This window comes from Haliaeetus albicilla, chromosome 4 (genome assembly GCF_947461875.1).
Source record: "Haliaeetus albicilla chromosome 4, bHalAlb1.1, whole genome shotgun sequence".
NCBI classification, from domain to species: domain Eukaryota; kingdom Metazoa; phylum Chordata; class Aves; order Accipitriformes; family Accipitridae; genus Haliaeetus; species Haliaeetus albicilla.
In genome coordinates this window covers 47,926,852-47,943,136 of record NC_091486.1, presented here as the reverse complement: position 1 = coordinate 47,943,136, position 16,285 = coordinate 47,926,852, and the positions used below count along the sequence as shown (strand labels likewise).

The following is a 16,285-nucleotide window of genomic DNA, read 5'->3' as shown; positions in this document are numbered from 1 at the left end:
AAGTGAGTAAACATTAGTTCTATAGTAATTAAGTTATAAAAACCAAATAAAATTAATAAACTCAAAGAAAGTGTTTAAAATATCAACATTTTGTAGTTAGCACTGTAAGTTTGTGCATTGGCTTGTTGATACCTACCCTGCCTAGCTTACAATCTCAATACTTCTAGAATACAGTGGGAAAAAAAGAAGAAAGAAAGAAATAGCCTAACTTATTTCTTGAAAGGGGTGTGTTTTGAGCTTTTTTGGAACTTTTTCTAGACCTGTAAGTATGTTAAGGAAAGTCATAATTTGTATTATTTGTGATGCTTATACTTAACATTAAAGGTAGAAAGGCTTGTACTCTAGCTGATATGGTGTGTATTTTGTTATATGTTTTTGTTTTCTCTGTTATAAGGCTCTAACATGTCAAATGGGAGCCTTGGCTTTTCTTAAAATAACCCCAAAATTTACAGAGGTGTAATTAGTCTAGCTTACTTACAAAATGAAATGTTAATACAGCCAAATTAGAAGTAAATTAATTTAGCCTAATAAGTTAAATTAGTAACATATTTATATAAGGATTTGTTACTACTAAAATTAGAGGTTTCAAAGCTGATTTTGGTATATTTAAGCAACATTTAAAAATATAAACATATCCTGCATATTCCAGGTGGGAAGATCACTGCATCCTGTTATTTTTCAGTCTGCTGTTGCTCGGTAAAGTTAAGCATTACCACAGAGGCATTCAAATTTTCTGGCTTCAGAGTATGCATCTTCTTTATGCTTGAAAGGTTATCTTTGTAGCTATGTTTGTTGGAAATACATTGGATTGTTTTCAAAAGCTTCAGTTTGACAAGAGTCGGTAGCTGGGCGATTTGCTTGGCTACTTGCTAAGGAAACCTTCCAGCTTCATGGAATGGGACTCCTCTATCCTGGTATTGGATGAGCACTTTGTGTGTCCAGGCTTATCGACAGTTTTAATGTTACTCCTTGATGTATATGCAAAATGAATGTGAAAACAAAATAATAAAAAAAATTCAAAATATTTTCTGAACTTTAGACCTCTAATCTGTAACTGTATTAATGCCTCCCATCTCCATGGGTTTAAGTCAGGGGGTTTTACTCTGGAAAAATGGCAAAATCTTAACTTTTCCATGTAAAAAAATAGTCCTAGCCCAGGAGGATTACATCTCTTTTGACAGTATTATGAATACAAAATTGAAGTGAGAGAGATAATTATTTTGCTTTTCCAATTAAGGAAAGGGAGACACTCTCATGCCCTGCAATACGAATACGAACATCTCCCAGGAGGTGACTATGGCTTTTTTTTTTTTCCTCTCGCGTACTTCCTCAGAAATTACAGTGAGAAAAAATTCTTTTACTCGGGACAGCACAATATATGTGCAGCAAAAATGGGTCTCAGCCTGTCAGAGCGCTAGCCCAAAGAAACCGCCCGCGCCGCCTCAGGGGTGAGGATCTCTCCACACATCACCTCCAGTTACTCAAATAACTTCCCCTCAGCCACTGAGGGGTTTTTTTTTTATTTTCGTTTTCAGTCAGAGGCGAGAAAACCACCTCCCTGCAGAGCTGCATTACTACGAAAGGAAGAAAAACAGACCAAAAAAAAAAAAAAATAGGGAAAGAGAACCTGCTCTTCTCCACAGCTCATTGTCTGGGATGAGGGTGGTGGCTGGAGGCCGCGGTGCGGAGGCCGGCTCCGGCAGGTGGGATGAGCTGAGGCGGTTTCGGGGAAATAATGGGGGGGGGAAACGGCGGCGGGGAGGTGGGGGGGGGGCAGAGGGGAGGTGGGGGGCAGCGGGGGGCCGGCCCCGCTCCGGAGGGGGTCCCGCGGCGGGGGGACCTGCCCGCTGGCCTCCCCCCAACGTCACTTCCGAGGCTGGAGACAAAATGGCGCCCGGATGGTGCCGGAGCTGAGGCCGCTCCGTGCCGCTTCGAGCCGGGCCGTAGGCGGCGGCAGCGGCGCAGGTGAGAGGGAGGCGGCGGGGGCCCGTCGCGATGCCCGCGGGCGCCGCCGCGCCGGAGGGCGGGACGGGGCGTGGGGGCGGTGGGCAGAGCCAGCGGCGCGGCGCCGGGGGCGCGGCTGGGAGGGGGCCCGGCGCGGGAGGAGGGGACGGCGGCGGCGGCGGTGGCGACGGCCCGGCCCGCCGAGGAGCCTCCTTCGGGGAGGTGGAGCCGCCCCGGGGGGGGGCCCGGAGGAAGGTGGCGGCCGGGGGGGGGAGGCAGCGGGGTGGGCGTGCGGGCAGCGGCTGCAGGTGCGAGGAGTGACTGTGGGACTTGGTGCCCTGCGGGAGCTGGATGTGGGAGAGCTTCGTGGAGAGAGGGGGTCCAGGGAGCGAAAGCAAGGGCGAGGGAGGAGGATGGCGGCAGAGGCCGTTTTGGAAGAAGGTTGCTCCATCCCCTGGGCTGCTTTTTCAGGCTTTTCTTTCTTGAAAATGCTGCCTCGGAGGTGTCAGCTGGCAAAGCGGCACTCTATAACCGCTGCCAGCCTGACGTTGCGAGACAACTGTTGTCTTCCAAACAGTTCGTAATACACAGTCTTCGAAAGTTTTGGCAATTTGCACGCCTTAAAGCTCGCTGCAGATGAAGTGTCTGCCAAGTTGAGTGAGCGGGGCCTTGGAGAAATTAATTTCAGACGTGGTTTCCTCACTGGAAATGTTCTTCCTAGGACATGTCACGTAAATCAGAGATTTTTTTGCGATGCTGCAGTGGTACCGTGGGGAAGAATGTTTGGGGTGAGAGAGAAAATTTTCATGTAAGACATTTAAGACAGATCAAGAGTAGTATCTTCGAGTACATTTTATATTTGAAGCCAGAGCAGCATGTGGAGCGTTGCTGATAACAATCTCATGAGCAGGTAGCTGAAGGCTTCAGTAGAGTTTCTAGTGGTTTCAAATTCATATGAAGCTGCCAAATTTCCATTTTGAAATAGTAAAGAAAACTTTAAATTGTTTGCAACTGTTGAAGAAGGAAGGGAAGGTTATGTGGCTGCACCTGCTATCTGGTCGCTCAGTGGCAAGAGAAATATTTTTCTTATTTTACATTTGAGTAATCAACAGTGGACAGCTCTTGAAAACAACAGGACTACTTGTATTTCTGATGCCACTCCAGTTTGCTGTTCCCGGTCTATGCTCTTGACTTCGGGCATGTTATTTGGATGCAAAGTCTTTTTTAAAGTTTATTCACACATACTAAGTTGATTAGGAGAACTGGAGATGCATAGCAGTGTGGTATATAATTGTTTTGTTGTTGTCTTTTGACACTTGCCACATTTTAATAAAAATGATGTGCATGTTAAGAATTCAAGTATGCTTTCCTTGATATAGACAGAGAGGCCTCCAGCTCTTCGAACTGTTGAAACGCACGATGGTGAATCAGTGATAGCATTGGCACTCTTCAGTTAGAGAACCCCATCATTGATAGATGTGGGGGAGTGACTTTTAAGACACAAAAGGACTATTGGACTTGTAGAGACAACAGTGAGAACCCTGTACTAGTACCTGTTGGTTTTCAAGCATATAGCTCCCAGGATTTGTTAGGGCAGAAGTGTCTCAACAGCCTGTCTGCCCCGGCATAGACCATAAAAATAAGGCCAAGTTTCACTTATAGTGGAACCCTAAGTTACGTTAAATAAAAGGCAAGTTATCACTTTGGATAAAATATCTTGGGTAGAAATGCCATGATGAGTATGGTGTTTGGAGATTCCTGAACTGATGCCTCTTTAGTGTAGGTATGGGGATCTGAAGAACAGCCTTCTTCCAGAGTAGCATGGAAGATGGGGGAAGGATGCTGAAGTACTTATGTACGTTTGTATAACCCATATTTTTCTACATGAATGTTTGCTTGAAAATGAAAGTAAAACAGAAGGTCAGAGCAAACTACTATTTTTCATAAAAACTAAAATAGCTCTTGAAGTCCGTCCTCCAGTGCAGTAATGTCCCCACCTCACTGTTTTACATAAAAGCCTTGATCCTTAGGGGTAAACAAGTGATGGTATATAAAAAGGAGATCTGAATATTGTTGCTTACTAGGTGGCTGGCTGTTGAAAATAGAACTTCAGAGAGATTTAGAGATGACTAGTGTGGTAATGTATTTCTGTATCATTGGTATCCAGTTAATAGTTTATTTGCAGTGTGCTTGCAAGACCTTTGAATGAAGATCTCGGCCAGAAAAAAAAAAATAGTCTATGGCTTATAGCAATAGCACAGTACCTTGATCATCATGAGTTATTTGCTTACTGGTGGAGATTGGAGACTGCTGCTTGTATGTTTTTTAGCAGGGATTTATAAACAGCTGGGGTTCATAAACTCATGTGTGTTGAGTATCTGCATTGGCATACCTTTTTAAAGGACTGCAGTATATTTGATGTTGAACTTGTTAGCATGTGAAAGGGCAGCTATGATCCTTATACTTAATGACTCCCCTCAGTGAAATAATTTCTTTTACCAGTGTGTTTTTTCTCTGATTGTATTCTTAGCTGAAAAATATTTCTTCTCTGCCTCTACATAAAACATGCCTGTAGACAAAAGTGGGAGGCTGAGTCCTGTATTGTAAAAAGAAATGACTGAAATGGACTTCTTCATGTAGTAGTAAATCAGTAATGTACTTGTCTGAGAAAATTTTCATTTGAATTTACTGTCTTTGCAAGTAGAATAAAAAGTGTACTTCTGTCTGAAGATTGGAATGGTATTCCTGTATATTTGCAGTTGTTAGAGACTTGTTATCTTCTGTTGACTTCTCTTGACTAGTTGCTGTTTAATTAATAAACATGGGCTTTACTTTTGTGTTGGTGATTTCTTGGCTTATTTTCTTGGTTATCTGAATAAACCTTTCTAAGGTATAAGAGTTTATTTGGTTACACGGCAGTAAGCAAAGCCTTTTTTCTTAACGGACAATAGGTAATAGATTTTAGTGTTCGTTGTTTGCCCATTTTTTCTCCATTCTTATTCTGGCAGTCTTGAGTAACTGAAAGTGTCTTTGCAATTAAGTGCCCATAGGTAGTGCTTCTTGTTTCTATCAAATACATGTTTTAATCTTCCAGAGTTAACATGAACTTAATTTTTCTTTTTTCAAGCCTTGTTTCACTTAATACATGGAAAATTTGTGGATTAGAGTATTTCAGTATTGAACTGAAAAAATATAAATGTCCTGATGTTAAAAAAAAAAAAATCAAAAAAATCACATGCTGTAACTAAAAACTGAAACAAAGAAAACGAGCCCTGCAGTATCCCAGCCTGAACTCCTGGTCATTAGGAAAGCAGAGTGTTGAGACTTTCAAGTTTTGTTCCTGGTTCTGTAATGAACATGTTTTTACTGGAGCAGTGATGTAATGCATGTTCCATTTTCAGCTTCCAAAGTAGGATTGATACTCTTATGCCTGGTTTTTCCTTTCTCTGAATTGAAAGCAACATTCTCTTTCAAAGTGCTTTTTGATTCTGGGATTTTTAAAAAAAAAAACCCCACATACAGAAATGATAAATATAGCTTTTAAAATCAGAAGATAGCTATTTAGTAAAACCTAGGAATGCTTACTAGAAGTACCATCTGATTTAGTTTGAAAAAGATGATCTGTAATGTTGGTTTTGTATAAAATTACTTGCTCTTGTTTGCAAACTTATTCCCAACCATTTATATTTTTGTAAGGGAATATTTAAAATTCTTAAGTGTAGAATTCAGAAATAAGGCTAAAATGTTTTTTGTTTCAAGTGTTTTGTTTGAGAGTGACCACAATATTCCTTAAATACGAATGCCTCGTATATTCTTATCTAAATAAATATACTGTCTTGAGAAAGTGCATGGTATTTTTGTACTCATGAGATACAGTAGTAGGTAGTGTTTTGAAAGAAATATGTCTTGGCAATGTTTTCTGGAAATTAATTTTAAAAGTTCAGTTTACTGTACTGGTGAGTGTGCTTCATTTTTGGCATAGAACCTTTACTTATCTTTTCTTAGGGACTTCAGCGAATCTTCAAAGTTTACTGTGGTGGGTGTTATTAACAATATTCAGATCTTTGATAGATACAGGTATATGTCGCTGTTGAGTTTGGAGGAAAGGTTGAATTGAAATAGCACCTCTATTTGATGGAGTTGCTAACGTGACTTTTTCAAAGTACTAACACAGTTGTAGACTATTGCTGACTTTAAACCTGATTTAATATGGTCATCATCCTTTCTTTAAACTTAATATATCACAATTCCCCTGATGAAAAGTCAGAGCAGTATAATTTTCTTTGGGGCTTTCCTGGAAAAATCTTGCATTGGACTTGACTGTATGGGTAGCTAAGAAGTCATTAGTGTATGAAGTGAAAGCTTGTTTCTGCTTGCAGTGTCGAGTAAATACCTTGTTGGTAGCCGTTGATCATATGGGGAACTAATATTTTTGCAGCAGTTGTAGAATTGTTTCATATTTTCTTGTTTTTGTTGAACTTTGTGTACTAGAAGTTAAACCCCAAATTTAGTGTTACCAGATACTTTGTCTTCTGTTCTCATGTCGTGTTTCGTTTAGGTAGAAAGAAAACTAGTGACTGTACGTAAGTCTGTATACACTCTTAATTTTTTTTTTTTTTTTTTTTAGGGCAATTAATCTTGCTTTCCACATAGTTGAGTTAATTGTTAACAAAATAGGTAACATGGAGGAAAAAGTGGGGAAATATTTTCAGGCATTTTTTCAGTTAGAGAGCTCATACATGTAACTTGCCAGAACTGCAGGTATAAAATTTTAAGGTGAAGTGTGTGTTTTAAATTAATAGCTTTATAAACACTTCTTGAAGCTTTTGGCTTACTGTAGCTTAATTTCTCATCTAACTGTATTTTACGGTCAACTGGTTCCTTGGGTAACTTGTAGCTGAAAGAGTTGAGTAACGCAGTCTGTTAGGAATCCACCAAAACTGTGTTATGCGGACGTTTAAATACATCAGTATGTTAAGATCTGTCAGCTTCTCCCAAGAAATACCACTGAGAGGTCTGGATATAACCGGTTCTATAAAAGCTGAATAAAGCATTTATAAAATTTGTAAAAATACCAAGCTTATTTTTTGTTTTGAAAATTCTTTGAAAACAATATTAATTCTAAGCAAAATAGTTTTGAATTGGTATATGAAATACAAGAAAAGTGTATTTTTACTGCTCAAATAAAACAAAGTAAAAAATAAAGTTTTTGACTGCTTTTCAAATTTTTGACTAATCCATTTAACAACTCAGGTAAGAAAGCTTAGCTTAGAGGAAATGTTCAGCTTGATAGGACTTTCCTTTAGCATTGAGCCCTTCAACCCATCACTTAATGGGTATTTACTTGTCTCTCGAATTCTTTACCTTTAGTGGCTGAGTAGTGATGATGTTGAATGTTTGCTTCTGTAAGTGCTTTAAATCCTTATTGTCTTTACATACCTAGAGTTCTGGGTTAAATGCCTTCCTCTTTTATTCAGTGTTGAAAATGATGTATGTGCTTCAGATGACTGTCATTTACCACAGTGTAACATATGTGCACTTCTTACAGTAGGTTTTCTAAGTCACTTTCTGGAACCATGATAGAAAATGGGTATGTGAACAGTTAGTTATGCCCTTGCCATGGAGGGACTGATAATCTTCAGAGGGAAGGAGGAGAAAAGGTAGAAATAGGCAGCTGGAGACAATAACCACTTAAACTCCTGTCCTACAGCTATAGTAGCTCATCAGTCTGTGCTCTAAAATCCTGTCAATAAAAGGTTCTTGCTTTTGTTGTCTTTATGTGAGTAATCGTTTTTTGTTTTGTGGCCAAGTATAGAAAAACATGACATTTGTTACTAAAAATAAGTTGTTTTTCACACTAGGAAATGTTTTGATGCCTCTCTTGCTATCCAAAATGTTTCATTTATAAATTGACATTGTGTGGGTATTGTCCCAATGAACAATGAATAAGAGCACTGGATTCTTCTGTGTTATTCAGGCCTCATCTCAAGTACAGTTTATACTGACTCCAATTTTTGCTTTTTCTTTAATCAGCATATCCATGTGCTGAGCAACTTTCAGCAGAAGTCTATGGATCAAATTTCAGAAACCATTTGCCTAAAGCATTTGTAAAAATGTGTGAAGTAGAAATCATATTTGTCAGGAGGGAAAATGAGTTAAGATATCAAGGCTGAGGGAAGTAAAGGGTATGTGGAATCTGTGTGAGAAACAACTGTGTGCTAATACATGAGAAACTTAGCGCCAAAGGGACGTTATTGTCATGGCAAGATTTAACAATCTCAGGAGTGACTGTAACTAATAATGAAACCTGTGGAGCATTCCCTACTTGTTCAGTAGTTTCTTGGTGTTGGCTACGTTCTCTGTCAGTGCTAGGGAAGATTTTAGAAAATCAAAAGCTTGGGATGTATCATTCATAGGAGTTGATTTGTATTTGACAGATATACTGAAATAAGTTAAAGTTGTAACAGTATGTTCCAGAAGGAGTGGTTTTCTTCAGAAGTTTAAAAGCTGTTCAGATGAAGCTCCTTATCCTGTAACTGGTCTTTGCTGGCAAACTGTAAATCCCACAGAACCAGCTGCAAAACTGGAACTGAAATACAGATGCTTCAGCTCTTTGTCTAAATGCTCACGTAGTATAGAAATATCAGGACAAAAGGAGGTAATCCTGGAAGAGCTGTATAACAGAAATATCATTTTCAAGGAAGTTTTTCCTTTTCTTATGAATTTCTTAAGCAATGCAACATTTGTATGATGCTTGGCAGTATTTTCACCGTTATGCAGCATTAAGATTTCTTACAGTGCAAAGATGTGAAGGATTATATGAAATTTATTTGGAGTATTTGTTTGGAGTGTATTTTGCTTGAATGTATTTTAAATTAAATGTTAGTATTTATACAAACTACTTAGTAAAAAATCAGTTAATCATTGTTATAATAAGAAAACTAAAGATAGGGAAGAAATAGCAGTACTTGATTAAAGTGCTTTAAGTGATCAGGTACCAGTTAACCTCTGAAAAAGGGCAGTGCTCATTTATTGAAAATTCTGTATGATACCAGGAAGGATAGTGTTTCCAGCATAACTTGCAGTAATGCTTTTTTGTATATATTTAAAAAAAAAAAAAAAGGAAGTGAGTTGATGTACTAGACTTTTAGATTCGGCATCATTCTGATTAGTTTTGTCATGAGTTTCCAAATTTGGTGTCTACCTGAACTAGGAATTTCTGTTGGAAACCTTTTGAAAACTTAGGCTTCTGTTAAACAAGAATGCCAAATGTGTTAGTGTAATAAAATACCTTAATAAAAGGCTCAATTTTAAGGATGAATTTCCTGTTTCCAATATGGGAGAGTAGAGACTCAGACGCATGCATTTTGTGAATTTGAAAACCACTTAAGGTCTTCCATAATGCTTTGATACTAAATTCTAAAGAGATCTCACTCCTAAAGTTCTTAAAAGTGCTCAATCTTGAACAAGCTAACTTGTTTTTAAAAACAAATGAAACAATTCTACTTGAGCACGTTTCTGTTGCATCATCATTTAAAACTGTCAGAAAGATTAATGGTAGATATCTGTCCTGAGATTATTCATATACATTTGAGCTATAATAACAAAAATACAGCTTGGAGCAGATTTTTTTTATAAAGCGATATGCTCCTTTGTAACAAATGCTTTAGGAAGAGAAACTACAGGTCTGTGTGTACTTTCAATTCAATGTAAATTTGTAGGTAGGTACGTGTTACAATTGTCTGTTTTTCTTTTTAGGGCTCATGTAATCAAAGGAGTTTCTTTGTTGTGTGTATCTTTTCAGAACACAACAGGAATTCAAAATGAATCAGGTGAGTATAAATGTAAGACTTTATCAAAATACTTAGATGTTAGAACAGTTAATTATTAATAAGAAAAGTAAATCATCCACTAAAAAAGAAATGTTCTTTAAAATCTTCGATGTCATTAAATTTCATAATCCTCCTTTCCACAATGTGTATGCTTGTGAGATTTATTTTATTTCATGGATTTAAGTTTTTTGTGTGTGAATTCCCTTTAGCGGCATGTAACTTATTACTGCTGGCACTTCTTATAAGAACACCTCTCCAGGAAAATCTATTTCATCCTGCGGCTTTTGGTAATAATTCAGCTCCTTATAAAAGTGGCTTGAAAATTGAAGGATTCAGTTTTTTTTTTAACCTTTTTTAACCACTTTACCATTTCGAATGTGCGGTGAACAATCTGTCACAGAAATTCATTGATCAGGAAGTTTCACACTTTTCTTGGATCTTAAGCATTTCCCCTATAATGAAGTGAAAAAATGGGGAAAACACATTTCTTTTGTGATGTAGTACTCCACTGCATGGATGCAAGAATATCCTGACTGGAGGGTGTTGTTTGAATCGGTGCCAAGTGTACATGATTTTATTTTGCATTTGTCTATCCAAGTAGGAATTATACATCTGTTTGTCTATCATGCACAATTGTATTACTTAAAGATACTTACAGAAAAAGTACATGTTGTCTTAAATTTTTCTCATAAGTACCTCTCTCTTTGGATGATCGTACAAAGTCCTTTTGGCATGGGAATGTGAACATAAGATATTAAACTGAAGGAATGACATTTTTAATTTGCTAAAAAAGTCAGCTATGAACAGAAGCTTTCTTAGCCAGAAACAACCACGGTACACAGTCATGTAAAATGCTTTGTATACTTTTTCATTGATGCCTGTATCTAGTGCGTGCTTTTATTGCCATTTATGCCCTTATTTTATCATCAGCAGCATTGAATACAGTTAGCACTTTGCTGAAGTATGTTCTCATTGAAGTTAAAGAAGTATATACCCAATATAAGTAATTACAGTGTGAAATGTGTTGGTAGGATGTTTCCTGTAGCTTTTTTTCCTCTGATTTAAAGTAAAAAATCTTCAATATATATGTGCTTATTTAAAAAGTGAATAGGAAAATATAATCTCTATCAAAGCCTTGAAATATGTGTTGTAAAAGTACATATTTGTATTATATCTATACACAAATATAAATTATATATAAAAAACAAATAACATTTGCATTAACACACTTTTAAGCATTAGTAGTCTAGTTTGAGGTTAACTATTGCTTCACAATTTATTTCTACTGAGACTTGAAATTTTTTCACCCGTAAGTCTTATTTTTAATACACTCAGTGGCATGAAGCAAACAGCCTATTGCTCTGCCTGCTTGAGTAATAATCCTGCTTTATTAGTCATTCCCATAAGCTTTGGATTCTGCTATAATTCTGAAAGCTGTAGATCCTAATCTTTAGTTGTTATCATTGGCTGTTTCCTTCCCATTTGTGTGTCCATGTCCCCTCGTGTCCTGTCTGTGTTGTGTTCCCCCGCCCCTGATCTGTTTCTAGAACTAAGATTTCTGTGCTGTATTAAACAAAGTCTTAATCTTTCTTATTGGGACTGCTAATATTGTTTATGCAGTGCTGTGATGTATGTCATCTTACAATTAAATAATGGAATGACCCTGCCTCTGGGGATAGTTACAGTAGCTTAGAGTCCTTCTTGGTGTTTCTGGCTTTCATATTTAGTTTCCAAAGTGTACAGAGCTCATATGGCTTTTTATTGTTCAATTACCATTCATATTAAGTGTGTATTTAGCATCAACCCTGTGGTGTTTTTTTCTTGCAGTGCCCTTGTCATTTCATTCACTGTTGACAAGTTGTAGTGCCAGGTCTGTATAAGAAATGTTTTTGCCTGATGCCAAACATCTTTCAAGTGTTCTCTTGTCGTATTTCTTTCATTCTGCTTATCTTTGCTTTTGGTGTGACTTCAGTGACCCTGAAACTAATTGGGCTATTGTTAATTTGTTTTTTATGTAAAAGAATGCTAGTTTTGTTGTTTATCCCATAGAAGTCTTGAAGTAGTGAAGGAGAACCTTTTCATAAATGCTTTGATATGGCCTTTTTGTATTAAGGAGAAGGATTAAAAAAAACAGGTGTTGTTGGAAATAATATTTTTGAGTTTCTTGGAAGATTGCTGTCTCAGGATAGACAGAATGTATTCTCTATCTGTTTTAAAAAGAGATCTTCCTTTAATATGTAAACTACTTCATCAGAATATGCTGAATAATTTATGTAAAAGAACCCAAGCAGTCATGGGGTTTTGATTGGTAGCATGTACTGCATCTCAGACTGTATTAAGATGGAGTAGGAAGAAGGTTGTGTGCTACCTGGAAAACTGCATGGGCAGTTATTTAAAAAATGGTGAAGGCATACATTAACAAATTACACCTGCACTTGTACTAAAACTCCCTCCCCACATTCCGTCTGAATTTTTCAATTATTATTTCAGATATTTCTGATACATCTTTAATTTTCAAGCACACATGGTGAAATTGTTGCAAAGAGGGTTAACCAGACAGTTCTTGGACAAACAGAGACCTTTCTGCTTCTGACTTGCCTTCCTTGTGCTAGCTGGCTGTTTGCGTCAGCAATCTTCCCTAGTCACTTCATCTCCTTTTCACAACTACCTCTTCTAACTCCTCTGCCATGTCCCTCTCTCTGCAGTGGCATCCTTTCATTTATCTTAATCCTATTTCCACCTAAACATGACACTAACTGAATGTTTGTCATTCATCACATTGTTCAGGATGATTTTTTTTTTTCCTTTCCACTTTAATCTCTGATCATGTGTAAACATCTTGTTGCAGGTACTGTTTCTACTCTGCTTAAATACTGCTTGTAACATTATAGTCTTCATTTGTGGTTGGTCCATAGGTACAATTATATTTAAAGTGGTGTGAAAAATTGCTTAATGTGTTGAAAGGTACTGTCAAAATGATTGGACTCTGAATTCGATGCAAACAGGAAAAGATACTTTCAGTTAAGGCACCCCTTCAGCCCTCAAATGGTTTTTTTGCATTGTTCTTAAGTCACTTCACCCCTGCTAATTTGAATGCTAGCAATGTGATATTTCTGATGAACTTCAGAGTATGAAGCTTAAAAGTGGAATAAGCTTCAAGTGCTTTTGTATTCAAAATTGCAGTCTTGGAGTAAGTGAAAAATACCATATTAGGACTTTGGTTAAATGCAAAAGTTGGCTTAGGACATGCACCAGTACACTATCCTTACCAAGAGGTGAATTTTTTAAATAGAAAAATCAATTTAAATGTGATTGTTAAGTGTTGGTGGAAAAATGATTAAAATACAGTGTTTTTTCATTTGGTAGACAGACATTCCTTGGGGACAGGTTGTGATCTGGAAAATGTTTTAAGTAGCTATATTTAAATTGCAAATAAAATGAGATTGCACTGATTTGACTGAACTAAATTGTTGTTTATTTTACTGTCTAGTATTTGGTTACTTATTACCATTCGTTTGAGGTGTGAAATGTATTGTTACTTACTAGGCCATATCCAATTTTCTTGTATTTGTGAAATCCATTAATATGACAGGTGTCGAATGAGTACGAGTGCTGTGTTCTCTGAATGTAGCTGTTAATCTTTGATTTATGTAGGTAGATGGAAAGTAAAGTTCTGATTGTATATTACTCCACAGGAATAAACTGCTTAAGTGATAGAATGATGGTTTTGGGATATTTATGGCTAAAAGGAGGTGTGACTATTGAGGAATATGTCAGACATCAGAGGATATGACACAGTGCTGTACACTTCTGTCTAAATCAGTTGAGTCTGATTTTTAAAGTTCTGGTAGGTGAAAATTTATTTGGAGGCTTGAGATTTTTAACTGCTCATCTAGCTATGGTTGTAAAGAAACAAAAAACCAAACACAAAACCAAACCAAACCAAAAAACTCCCAAACAAACCAAACCCCAAAGTGAAACCCAACAAAAAAAGCACCACAGCTTTTTTAGCTTGAAACTTGAAGTACATCGTTCTGATAGCTGTCTTGTTCATTCTTTCTGGTCCCCCTCATCTATGCCTATGTATCATTTGTTAGAAACCACTGTGAAAAATAGACTTGGTTCTCTCCTAATGAAATCATGGGATAATGTACTGGAAAGGTATTTAGGTTTCTTTGATATGCTGAGAAGAGCATGTTTCTTTTTTGTCTGGTGAGACACAGCTTCTTGTGTATCAGTTGAAGGCTAACAGATGTCTGAAAACCAGACTTCTTTCATTACGATTTTTCCCTTTGGATTGTTGGAAGAGCAAAATAAACCTTTGCTGTGCTTTGAATAGACTTCAGCTATTATAACTAAATAATAAGGATTTCCCCCCCCACCCCCTTGATCTCTCCACTCTCTTGGATGGGAAGGGATTTCTGGCATTCTATTCCTTCCATGGTTTCCAGTTTGGAGGTCTTTCTGCCCTACAAATAGCTCCCTAGGATGTGTCTGTGCAGCTGTTACGGCTTACCAAGGCAGCAGTAGAATAACATTGCTATGACTCCAGTTTTATAATTTTTCTCATTGTTGCTGTTGAAGCTGGCAGAAGACATGTTCTTGTAACTTAAGGCAGCAAGTCACATTCATAAATGTAGAGAATAATTGCCATACACAGCACCCCCACAAAGAGTGGGTACTAAGTAGAACAGGTTGAGAAGCTTTATCTGTTTTGCTTTAGAGATAAAAACCTTAAATTTGATAGCATATAGAGATACATTTAAAAATATATTTCCATTAAACTTTCAGCATAACATATTTCATAAGTGGTCAGTGGAAAATGCTCTCAGTATTACTCAGTATATGAAAACTACTATCATATCTCTGCTTTATGGTTATATGTAAAAGCAAGAATAATTTCCAGAAAGTCAGGGTTTACTTGGACAACTGCAGTGTTGCCCAAGTTGTTGTTATTTCTCCGTTTAGCACCTTCTAAAGCTCGTTCAGAGCTTAAGTATAACATCCTGCATATTAGAGTAGTTACTGCCATCACCACCAGTATTCGTTTCTGACCAGAACGATCAAAGTTCGATGTCAGAGGGCAGGTACCTTTTTTTAGGGCTGTTGCATGTGATTCAACACATGCCTATTTCTCACCAAGCACAATTCTTTCATAATGTGGGCAAATTTTATGGGAAACTGTACATGCTTGTAACTCTGAAATTCTGGTCATTTTTATCAGGAATAGTGTTCTGTTGATTATAATTAGGTAATAAAGAGCTAGTTGTTTAATGACAAGTGTGAGTAGCATTTACTGTTGTGTTACAAAAATAACAGTATGAATAATATTATAAGCAGCCTATTGAACCTTGTAGGCTCTTTAAAATGGAACTAATCACTTTCTAGACATTCATAAATCATTTATTGGCTTTCTGTGGCCTTTCAAACTTTAATATAGAAATACCTTAAAACTTTTTGTATTAATTATAACCTGCTGGCTAAGGATTCTGAGCTGTTGATTTATTTGGGAGTTATGATTAACGTGTAGGAGACTGAAATAACAACTTCAATGACATTATTTAAAACCTTTTATTCTCTCTAAAAGCTGCTTTTAGCTTATTCTATTTGTTGCAGACCAGTAAACTTGACATGCAGATACTTTAATGTCAGTCTTTGGAGTGGAATGGCATGCTTGTAGGTTGTATACAGAGCGGTATAAGACAACAATAGACCCAGCAGTAGCTCTGCGAAGTACATTAAAATACAAGCTTCATCATGTCAGCTACTCTACTGTAAGGGTATTATGTGCATTACTAGTCTCCAGTATGTGCAGGGTGGCTTGTCTCTGTCCACCTAACATTGAGTACTGGGTAGTACAGGATGTATCTGTGTTTATGACAGAGTAGATGGTGTATCCCAATTGCATGTTCCAATATATACATTGGAGTAGTTAGTTTACCACAACATCCTCGATTCAATAGGTAAAACAACTTTTCATTTTTGTGAACTGTATGCGCTTCTCAGAACTTTGAGTATGTTTTTTTCCTTGAGATTCTGTTTAGTCTTTCTCACAAGTGATATGTTTTCACGTAAGGCAATACCTGAAACTATTTTAGATTGGTTTTTTGGGACGGATTAGATTGAGTATGCCTGGAAGTCATCATCTGAAAAGGGGAAATAGAGTTGCTAATATATATGAAATTATCCTCAATGTGGTAGGTAGCTGATGTTCTGGCTTTGCACTGTATTTTGAAAGTCATCACTTGCGTGTTTCTAGGCAAGTTGTTCCTGTTACTGAAGCTTTACATCATTCTTTCTATTATGCACAGAGGCAGACACAGTTGTTCCGTTTGGAACTTTTATGTGCATATTTAGGAAATGATTGACAAACTTAAAATGGAAGGTTGCATGAGCAGGTCTGGACCCTCAGACCGTAAGTGCTCTGGACCTGGAATTGCTCTTTGTTTTGAATCATAGAATGGTTTGGGTTGGAAGGGACCTTAAAGATCATCTAGTTCCAACACCCT

At 37.3% G+C, this 16,285-nt stretch overlaps 1 protein-coding gene across 6 annotated transcripts in view; it reads left to right on the top strand.

Annotated features, from left to right (window-relative positions):
* The first annotated feature begins 1,680 nt into the window (after positions 1 to 1,680).
* PRDM2 (PR/SET domain 2) overlaps positions 1,681 to 16,285 on the top strand; it is a 74,427-nt gene continuing 59,822 nt past the window's right edge. For 2 of the 6 annotated variants that reach the window (XM_069782429.1, XM_069782431.1), the window contains exons 1-2: positions 1,833 to 1,965; positions 9,703 to 9,776. In XM_069782429.1, coding sequence (XP_069638530.1) covers positions 9,768 to 9,776 — 9 coding nt within the window. In that variant the 5' untranslated portion in view covers positions 1,833 to 1,965; positions 9,703 to 9,767. Of the gene's footprint in view, positions 1,704 to 1,811; positions 1,966 to 9,702; positions 9,777 to 11,603; positions 11,647 to 16,285 lie in introns of those variants that run through there. The other 4 variants (XM_069782433.1, XM_069782432.1, XM_069782430.1 and 1 more) reach the window with 4 other exon arrangements.